The sequence below is a fragment of the Nicotiana sylvestris genome, chromosome 5, assembly GCF_000393655.2.
Source record: "Nicotiana sylvestris chromosome 5, ASM39365v2, whole genome shotgun sequence".
In the NCBI taxonomy this organism is placed as follows: domain Eukaryota; kingdom Viridiplantae; phylum Streptophyta; class Magnoliopsida; order Solanales; family Solanaceae; genus Nicotiana; species Nicotiana sylvestris.
In genome coordinates, this window is record NC_091061.1 from 67502505 (window position 1) to 67513681 (window position 11177).

The 11177-nt window shown below is 40.5% G+C and overlaps 1 protein-coding gene across 1 annotated transcript; it reads right to left on the reverse strand.

The window, feature by feature from the left end:
- Positions 1–634: 634 nt before the first annotated feature.
- LOC138868772 (uncharacterized) lies at positions 635–1762 on the reverse strand. Its single transcript, XM_070146343.1, has 2 exons — positions 1596–1762; positions 635–995 (listed from the first exon to the last, which is right to left on the reverse strand). The coding sequence occupies exons 1-2, from the start codon at positions 1760–1762 to the stop codon at positions 635–637; spliced, it is 528 nt and encodes a 175-aa protein (XP_070002444.1).
- Between the last annotated feature and the right edge of the window lie 9415 nt (positions 1763–11177).

Below are 11177 nucleotides of genomic sequence, written 5' to 3' on the forward strand. Positions count from 1 at the left end.
GACTATGCGGCCCGCATATTGATTATGTGATCACATAATTGGCTGCATAGTTGACCTCAAATTAACCATCAAACTGCCTGACTCTGCAGCGATTATGCGGTTCGCATAGCTATTCTGCAATCGCATAATGGACTGCAGAAATGCACTTTTTTGGAAAACATTGTTCCTTAACTTTTTAATGCACAGATCAATCCAAAGGGTCCGAACCGCACATATACCTAACTTGGCACTATGTGCTTTCAGGTTTTGAGTAGAAATTTTCACGGGGCCTTACATCCTCCCCCACTTAAGATCATTCATCCTCGAATGAGGATCAAGGTTCACTCATTAGAAATTTTTATGTAATCTCAGCTTTTCACAACATGAAACATATCCACATCCCCAAATTTGGCTAACTCCCTAAATTTCCAAAAATTTTGCTAGAGTTTCCTTTGTAACTTAGCCTATCCACCTGTCAGAGAGCCCTAGAAACATATCCTAACAGAATATACATGTTCCATAGACACAACATAACTTGTACAACACCAACCATGGCCGCATAGGCAACATATAACCATGGCAGAACAGCTTTACGTAGATCAAATCAAAAGATAAGAGTTCATAGAGACCAAATGCATAAAAAGCTATTACATGGCTATACAAACAAATGTGGGTAGTTCTTTCTCATTTCTTCCTCAGCTTCCCAAGTGGCCTCCTCAACCTGCTGGTTCTGCCATAACACTTTTACGGAGGCAATTTCCTTATTTCTCCATTTCCGGACATGCCTGTCAAGAATGGTAACTGGAAATTCTTCATATGACAGTTCCTCATTAACCTCAATAGTTTCAACTGTCACAATAGCGGACGGATCTCTCACTACCTTCTTCAACATAGACACATGGAAGACTGGGTGTACCAATGACATCTCGGGTGGCAGATCGAGCTCGTACGCCACCTCACCAATCCTCTGAATGATTTTGTATGGTCCAACATACTGTGAGCACGTGATTTTTGCCCTATATATGAATTATTCCCAAAAATTCAAACAAAATGATTCCTTTCATTATTTTGCAACTTTGTGAATTTTGTGTTAATTGTTTGCATTTTATTTGCGCATATTAATTCATATGAAAATACAAAAAATACTTGGCATTTGCATTTAGGATTTACTTTCATATTTTAGGATTAATTAGCGGTTAAGTTGTTTTTAGAACAAAATACAAAGAAAATAACAAAAATAGTCCATTTTTACATTTTTAATTGTTAATTGTTGAATTTGTCATGAGTTTATTTTTTAAATAGGATTTAAAAAAATTTAGGAATTAATTAGCTTAACTTGGAAATATATTAGGTTTTTAGTTTTATTTTAGAATTTTTAATAAAATCAGAAAAAAATACAAAAATGAAAATAAAACAAAAGAAAAGAAGAAAATAAAAAGAAGAAAAACAATCAAAGGGCTGCCCACAATTTGGGCCTCGTTTGAGTTAGAGCCCAACACCCACGAGCCCAGCTCACCCCAATACCCGGCCTGCCCCCTGGAGTTCAAAACGACGCCGTTTCTTAAAGCCATATCCTGGCCGTCGAGGTTTATCAGATCAGACGGCCAGGAACTAACCCCACCCCATATAAAACTGTCCTAATCGACCCCCCTACCCCTATCGTCTTCTTCACACCCCCAGCCTCCAAGAACGCTAATACCCGCCGCCACGAAATTCCGCCGCCGGCGATGACGGCGCCACCGCCAAATCGCCCAAAAAATACACCCCAAACTCCCCTTCTCATCCTCATCCCAAATATTCAATTCTTTTCCCTCAAACATCAACCGTTAGCTTCGAATCTTGATTCAAATGTTTTCCGGCCATGACGCAACTCCGTCCAAACCACCCCAAATTAACACTACGAAATCTCCTTTGTGTCCTCTATCGAACCCCCAAGGCTTTGACTCTCAAATATGGCCGGAATTGTTCGAATTTCAAATTGAACATTTTCCGGCCAAAAACCTAACTGCTCCAATCCCTACCAAATCAATACCATATGGTCCCTGGGGTTCCCTCGTGATGAATTCAAGGTCGACGACGTTCAAATCCTTTTGGAATTGGCCGATTTGTAAATCCGAAATGGCCAGTGAGTTCCCCTCTTTTGTTTTCCTTTTTCTTTTTCTTTTTGGTAATATTTTAGTTTTATTTTATTAATAATAATTGGTAATCTGAAAATCAACAAAATCTTCTTTAATTCCGTTTTCACTCGTTCCTTACCCATCTGATTTTGGTTTAGCCTTTAGTTTAGTTTGTTGATTAGTTTAAACTTGTTAATTGATTTAGTAAATTTGTTTGAATACATTTAGAGATTCGTTTAGTTTATTTTCTGTTTTGCATGTTGTGTGTGTTTTTGTGTTTTGGTAGTTTAATTCTGTTTCCAACCTGTTTTGAAACTGTTTGATTCTCGTCTGGTTGAGTTAGTACTTTTGTTAGTCGAGTTTAGTTTTATTTGATATTCAGTGTTCATTTGCAAGATAATTAGCTTTAGGAGGATTGGATATAGTTGATTAGAATGTTAGTAGTGTCAGGGATAATCAGGGGGCAAATTGGGTATTTAGGTTAAGAGAATAATGATCTAGTTCTCTAGATCTTTCTAGAATGGGTTCAATTCAGATTTTAGTAATTGTTAGGATAGCAACTTGAGGCATAAGTTAGAAATTAAGGGACTAAATTGAGTAAAAAAGAAGGACCAATAGGGTAAATAGAAGTTTTCAGGCCTGCCCTCTTGGTGCCTACAAAAGGGCATCATTGATGCCTTGAAACACAAGTTTTCAGCTCAAAAATTCCCCCCAAAACTACTCTATAGTTTCAGAATTTGAAGTTTGAATTTCAGATTCATAAAGTTAGACCTGAAATTTGAAATCTCTTTGAGATCTTAAGCATTTTCAGAAAAATCAAAAAAAAAAACATAACAGAAAATCCAAAAAAAAACATTGTTTCATTGCTTTTCCTTAAGTCATTTTCGAATTTTAGCCTCAGTTCAACTCTCTAGCTCATTTCGAAACCAAAATAGCTTGAATTCCCTTTGTTTCTGATGGATATTTGAAATCTGACAGCGTTTGTAATCATTTGTTGAAATGAATCTGATTGGATTGAGTTAGTTGTGGGTCAGTTGCTGAGTGTGGTCGATTTCTGAGCTCAATTGCTTGTTGTTTTGGGTTTTCTTCAAGTTTATTTGGTTTAATATTGGTGATGTCCTTCTCAGAACTCAACTCTGGATTGCTGATTCTGTTTCTGGGCTGTTTTGATCATCTTTTAATCTACTGCTGGCCTCTCTCTTCTCTCTTGTCATTTAAACTTCTAGGTGCACACTTGAACTCAAATTGATGTAGCTTTGAGATGAACATGAAATGAAAGTACTCAGACATTTGTTTACTGGATGATGCATGTTTGGACGACTATACATCTGTAGTTAAGTAGATATTAATGATATGTAACTGTGTAGTGTAGTCTAATTGGCTTTATATTCACATGAAACTCGGACTGTGTAATTTGTACCTAATTGGACTATTTTGGACTGTTAATTTGTGGTTATCCAGTTGTAGCCTTAGTATAGCTTAGAACTTGCTTTAGTTTAACGATTTTGTTTTAAAAAATAAAAAAATCAGAAATAGTTTGGGTGTTGCAATTGATTTTGAGATTAGCGTATGATATTCACATTAATTTTAATTTCAAGCTGAAGAGACGTCTCAAACAACTTTTATTGCAGTAGCTAAGATCAGTAGATTAGTTACTCATATCAACATCTGCGTTTCATTAAGTAGTTTAGTTTAGCTGTATGATGATTAGATGTGAATAAAGTGTGAAGTTAGGCTATTAACCTGTTCGTGTTAGTGTAAGTAAAATCTCGTAATTAAGTTGCTTAGCCTGCTCATCTGAGGTTTATATTCATGACTATTTTTGTTAAAATTCAATTCACGTTTCCCAGTTTGTTTTGCCTTTAGTAATATCCAGAAGTTCACTAGTAGGTAAATAGATAAGAAAAATCTGAATTTTAGAATATAAATCCAATCCAGTCGGTTTAGACGTCTAGCTGTTTTGAATTTTATTGAGATGAGCATATGAGTATGTCAAGTGTTGATTTGAATAAATGTGAAATAGCTCCATCATTTGCAAGTTAATAAGCCTGAATGTCAAGGTTGGGCCTGAATGAAGTCTGTCCGAAGCCCAACTTGAGTTTTGACTGTGTCTTATTCTTACTGGGCTGAGCTTGAAGCCCAAGGGAATTACTGAAATTTTGAATAAAAGTCAAGGACGTAAGTATATTAGTTCTTGAACAATACTAATTAATTAGGGCTTTTTCTTTTATTATTAGAGACAAACTAAGTAGAAAATTGTAGTTTGCTTTAGGTTAGCCTTTAAATAATAAATGAGGCGAGCCCTGCTAAACAAAATGCATAAATTGCGGGGTCCTCTTAAATGTCTATAATAAAACACTTAGAATTCGAGATGGGCCGTTTAGCGAATTTCACAGCCCACCCCAAAGATAATAACGCATTAGTCACTTTAGGTGCGCTTTTAATAATTTACCTTCTTAAACTCGGGTGTGCATTTCATGTGACCCAAATCAAATCCCAAAAACGTTGAATAAAATGTGTTCAGGATTGCGGGTGCATTTCATGTGACGCGATCCAAAGACACGTTTTAAACGACGTTCAACTTTCTCTAAAAATAATTGAATAAAAGCGGTTGAAAGCTAAAATTGGCACATAGGTTCAACATGTATTAAAATCAGATATATAAGCTGAATATGACAGTTGAGCGACCATGCTAGAACCACGGAATCCGGGAATGCCTAACACCTTCTCCCGGGTTAACAGAATTTCTTACTCAGATTTCTGATTCGCGGACTGTTAACAGAGTCATATTTTCCTCGATTTGGGATTCAATTGGTTACTTGGGACACTATTAATCTCCCAAGTGGCGACTCTGAATAAATAATAATAAATCCCGTTTCGATTGTCCTTTAATTGGAAAAACTCTTTTATACCCTTCCGGGTGTAGGAAAAAAGGAGGTGCGACAGCTCTGGCGACTCTGCTGGGGACACAAACCCAGAACTCTGGTTCAGGGTTTAAGAATTCGAGCTTAGTATAATTGTTATATTTGGCTTTATCTGATTTTCCTACATGTTCCATGCTATCGTGATAAATGTTTTACCGCTTTGATATTTGTTGAATTGTATATATAAACTGTTGCGAAATCCCTCTTCTCTCTAAGTCTTCTAAATCATGAAGAAGTGTGCACTTCGTATGACTTCTTTTCTGTTAGAGTCATATTCCAAATTTAGAACGAGGTTCGGACAAGTTGCAAAGCTGGTGAAGCTTCTGTATTCCCGGTACGCTGCCCCTCGGCTCGAGCTGTCCGCTCGGGTAAGCCAGGTCTATAACAAATAAACCCAGGTTTTGAACCTAGTATAACAATACCTCATGCCGGATCCCTAGTAGGAACGTTTGTTTGCATCATGTGCATTTTGACTTTGGATACTCAACACAGGGGTTGGGTCTGTCTAGGACAGGTGCACCCGTAACAAAAGACCATCCGGATGCATCCAATTGTGCATTTATTTGCTTCGGACTTGCATGCTGACCGATTTATGAATATTGGGAAAAGTTGAGGAAAGAGAAATGGCAATGTGAGGGCTAAAGAGAGTTAATCGCCTGTTCTGGAAAAAATCGACGTCCAAATAGTATCGAAACGCTGCCGAATTTTCAAGAACAAAAAAAAAGGAAAAAAAGGGGTTTCGAAAAAAAGTTGTTGTTTTAAAAAAAAGAGTTTTATTTGCCAATGAAATGAAAAAAAGAGAAGTTTGTTTTGCTTGCCCGAACTACGCCAGTTTGATTCTCACAGGGTGTGAGATATGTAGGCAACCCCCATCAGGTCCAACTTTCTTTTGCAAAAAAAATAGCCCAAAATTCCACTTTAATTTGAAAATAATCAGGGTGATGCCATTCTTGTTAGAAATAGCCGAATGGCCCTAAAAGGGCGCCGGAAGGTTGTTTTTGCATGAACAACCATTTTTGGTCACTTTTAAAAGGTTATGGTTGATTAGTTGACACATCCTTAAAATCTTCGTTTTCGAAGTGCCGAAAGGCAGTGTCGACAAGGCCGGATGTTTTGTGAGAAATTTTGAAAAATGGTCCTTTCTTTTAAATCAAAATGAGTCATAGTTTTATCCTAATTAAAATCGCCTTAATAAATGTGCAGGATGAGCACAAATCAAAATGAACCTTTCTCAGTCCGTGAAGAGATCCTTTTGGAGCTATATATGTGGTGGCATGATTTGGGAGACGATAGAAGGAAAGTTGTGACGAAAGCATTGGGTGGTCTTATTGGGCTCTTGAAGGTTAAGCCCAGAAAAGACGTGATTGAGGCCTTGATACCATTTTGGGACCCAGCACATAATGTGTTCCACTTTGCAGATTTCGAGTTAACTCCTATGTTGGAAGAGATAGCAGGCTATGCAGGTTTCGAAGGGAGTCTCAGAAATCAGTACCCGGTAGCACCGAGAGCAGTGACCCCTCACAAATTTTTGGACTTGTTAAGCATCAGTCGAGACATCCGAGATGGAAATTTGGCCAAAGGATTTTGTACCTTCTATTTTCTGTACCGACGATACGGGAATCCTCGGGGCTTCGAAACACCCGATACTGGTCTTACTCACGCTGGAAATCAAGACAAGTGGGAAGCTCGGAGAGGGTTAGCTTTCATAGTGGCATTCCTCGGTATTTTGGTCTGCCCGAGAAAAGACGGAAATATAGAGATAGGGCTAGTAGGGATAGCTGACTTTATGATGAAAAAGGCAAATGGGACTATAGTGCCATTGATCTTGGCAGAAATTTACCGAGCTCTTACTCGTTGTCGAGAAGGAGCCAAGTTCTTTGAAGGGTGCAATATGATGTTACAAATATGGATGGAGGAACACCTTTGCCACCATCCCAGATACTTGAATTGTGGTATGACTGGCATCGAGTGCATTGATAAACACGAAAAGCGAGTAGAGGGTTATGAGTTTCCAGAGGGTACGGACGCATGGCATGCTCATTTGAGATCTTTGACCACAAATAAGGTCGAATGGACATTTGGTTGGCTCTCAGTCAACGAAGTAATCTACATGTCAGCTGAGGTGTGTTTTTTGTTGTTAATGGGTCTTCGGAGTATCCAGCCTTATGCTCCGCACAGAGTCTTACGTCAGTTAGGCCGATACCAGACCATCCCACACGATGAAGATTTGATCCAGCACGTCATTGAATTAATGCCAAAAGCTACCTTTCCAGAAGAGAAAGTGCGTCGGGTTTGGCATCAATGCAGATTCTTAGGGCCTAACACCCAAGTACGAGACTTATCCAGAGGCGAGGTGGAGCCCAGTTATATTGCTTGGTATGGTAAAAGATCCCAAGTTCAACATGAGCATGATAGGCCCGCAAAAAGACCCCACGTCTAGCAATTTACCGACGGAGTTCAGGTGCAATGGGATTGGCTGACCAAAGAAAACGAGTATAGGGCTACCATAAGCAAGTTGGAAAAGCAAGTCAGAGAACTTCAATTCGAGAACAGCTTGCAAGTGGCGGTGGATGAAAAAGAAAAGAAAAAGCTCGCCAAGGAAAATGAGGCCCTTCGGGCTCAAATTCAGAAACTGAAAGTAGCGGCAGAAAATCCAGTCCGAAGTGACAAAGATGAAAAGCTCATAGCTAACCTAAGGCAGAAAGTGAGTGACTATAATTTCGATTTGAACAAAGCAGAAAGTGAACTAGCCAAGGCTCAAAAACAATTGGCTAAAAATGCAGATGAACGAGTACGCTTGGTTAAGCAGTTAAGAGAAAGGTATGACGATGAGGTTGCGGGGTTGAAGAAAAGGGTCATCACCACAGAAAACAAAATAATTAAGCAGGCAAAAGACTTCAGGGTTGAAAGGGAACACTGTTATATGGCATTGGCGCAATTAGAATTAGACTTGCAACAACTTCAGGAACAAAATCATGCGGTTGAGCAAATTTTGGAGGCCAGGGCCTAGCAGATTGGGCGTTTGTTACAAGAAAAGGGCGTTATCAGAGAAAGAATTAGAAGCATTGCTGACTATATCGTTATGAAGTGCCACATCTGTGAGGATATGACTCGCACCACTTTCTTTGCAGCGGTGATGACCTTTGTTAAACAAATAATGAACGACTTGGACCGACTTCAAAGAGATCTTGCACATAGGCCCGTAGTGAGACCGAATGATGTCTCGCGGGCACTAGGAGCATTAATGTACTCGTGATTTTCCGATTGAGTCTGTATTTCTTTTTTTGTCAGAGTCTGTAAGTCATGTTGGGTTCGTATTTTCTTTTGTTGTTGAGTCTGTATTCCTTCAGAGTGTGGTAGCTTAATTTCGGAGTCTGTATTGTGTCTTTGCATCAGAGTCTGTTCATCTTTTGAAATTTGTTAGTATTGAGTCCTTGTAATCAAAGCATATGTTTTTATAAAAAACTGAAAATCCAAAAAATGTCTTATTTTCTTTTGCACTTATTTCCCAGAACTACGCCCGGTCTGATTCATGCGGGGTCATGATACGTAGGCAATCTCCATAGGATTCGACCATAAACAAAAAAAAGAGAGAAGGAAAAAGAGAAAGAGGGGAAAAACAAGAGAGGATAAAGAAAGAAAAGAAACAAAGAAAAAGAAAAAGAAAGAAAGTTGCAAATGACCAAGCCGGGATGACGCAAGCGGCCAAGCTAAGGCATGATAGAAATGGTTAACTGCTTAGGTGCATTCATCCCTCAAATGTGCAATTACCAACTTGTTGAGAACCTAACCACTAACAATGTTGTTGTTAAATTGAGTTCAAGCAGGTGGTTAGCTGGTCGGCATTCTGGCAACTCATTCATACAACACCCGATCGAAAGACAAGTTGAATATGGCCAATCAGGAACCAGAAACGAGTATTGTCGACCCATCGAAAGAAGTAGAAGAAATGGACGTTCATGCAATAAGGGAGGAAATGTATAAGTTGAAGCAACATATGGCTGAAATATACCAAGCCTGGGCGAAGGGGCATCCACCGCCAGTTTATCCCGCTAACCTCGCTTATATCCCACCGTTGGCTCAGCCTCAGGAGCCTCCCACTGTGAACTCATCTCCAGCCTTTCCCCTCTACCAACAGTGCCAAGGCACCACTTCTCATACATCACAGGCTCCTCCGCCCAAACAAGTCCCATACCCTCCTCCACCAATTACTCCCGTCCTTGTGGCACCTCCGCCTGCTACCCTGCACCGATCCTCTATTGAACCTCTGTTCCAGACTCATGAAAACCAGTATTATCCCCCTGAACCTACCTTCAAAGTTCCAGAACCCTACTCTTACACCCCTCATCTTGATCTCACGGCAGACACTAAGAAACCGCCCAAAACCCCTGAGTAGGAGGAGATGATCAGAAAGGTCAAAAGCCTGGAGCAATCATTCTGAGACATGAGGGGGTTAGGGGGCCAAGTAAGTGTGGCCTATAAAGATTTATGTTTGTTCCCAGATGTTCAGTTACCGGCCGAGTTCAAGATGCCTAAGTTTGATTTGTACGACGGGCATGGCGACCCAGTAGCACATTTAAGGGGATTCTGTAGCAAGATGAGAGGAGCAGGAGGAAGAGATGAATTGTTGATGGCATATTTCAGCCAAAGTTTGAGCGGATCGGCGTTAGAATGGTACACTAGACAACACCACAGCAGGTGGTACACATGGGACGATTTGGCCCAAGCCTTCGCCTGTCATTTTCAATATAATCTTGAAATCATCCTAGATCGACTGTCGTTGACAAAGATCGAGAAGAATCCCGGAGAGAGCTTCCGAGAATATGGGTTCCGTTGGAGGGAGCAAGCAGCGAGGGTTGACCCCCCGATGAAAGAAAGTGAAATGGTTGATTATTTCTTGCAGGCTTTGGAGCCCACTTATTTTGGTCATTTGGTGCCGGCTGTGGGAAAGTCCTTTAATGAAGTTGTGAAAATGGGAGGCATGGTTGATGAGGGACTCAAGTCCAATAAGATCATGAGTTATTCAGCAATCAAATCAATCACCCAGGCCATTCAAAACGGTACTAGAGGTGTACTTGGAAAGAAGAAGAAAGAGGATGTTGCAACGATTGTGCCAGCAGCTTGGGGTGGATCCAGGAACCTTCCACATTACTACAACCAGCCTCGACCCTATCCACCAAATTACCCCCACACTCCATATATCCTACCACAACATTACTACCCATCGCCAGATCCCCATTTTTCTGTCCATCATGCACAAACCTATACCCAACCTCCCGCTCATGCACAATGGCATGCACCGGCTCCCCAAAATCCATACCAAGCTCCACAAAATAACTATCCACCTCCAAAGGCCTACAGAAACCCTCCTGGAACAGGTTTTCGACCCAATCAAGTCTTTAAGAATGAGAGGTTACAGAAGCATAAGACTTTTACTCCATTGGGAGAATCCTATACTAGTCTATTCCACAGGCTGAGACAGTTGGGTATGTTGAGTCCAATCGAGGCCAAAATGCTGAATCCCCTTCCCAGAAATCTTGACCGCTCGGTAAGTTGTGAGTATTGCTCAGGGGACCCGGGACATGACACAGAGAAGTGTTGGAAACTGAAAACAGCTGTGCAAGAGCTTATTGATACTCATCGGATCAAGGTTCAGGCCCCAGAAGCACCAAATATCAACCAGAATCCGCTGCCATCTCACCATAAGACCCATATGATTAAGTTGATACACAAGGGAGGGGAGACTAAGAAGCCCTCGCAGACGGTGATGATGATCCGTTCAAGTGAAATCAGTTCAAAAGAAAAGGTAACCAGTGGGAAATCAGTGGTCTAGTTGAAAGGGGTAGACAATAAGCCAACTATGGTAGCAGAGAAAGGGTCGTCAAGCATTGTTGCAGTGAAACTAGAGAAAGCTAAAGTGGTGGTACCGGGGGTTACAAGTAAACCTGTTGTGGTCATGAAGGGTGCTCACACAGAGCCTGTTATTATAAAACCAGTAACTCAGCTTCCAGTGATCAACAGCAAGGTGATCCCGTGGAATTATGAACGAGTGACAGTAACTTACCAAGGGAAAGAGGTTAGAGAAAAAGTGTGTGAGACCCATGGCTTGACTCGATCGGGGAGATGCTTTGCTCCCGAAGAGTTGAGAAAAGCTAAA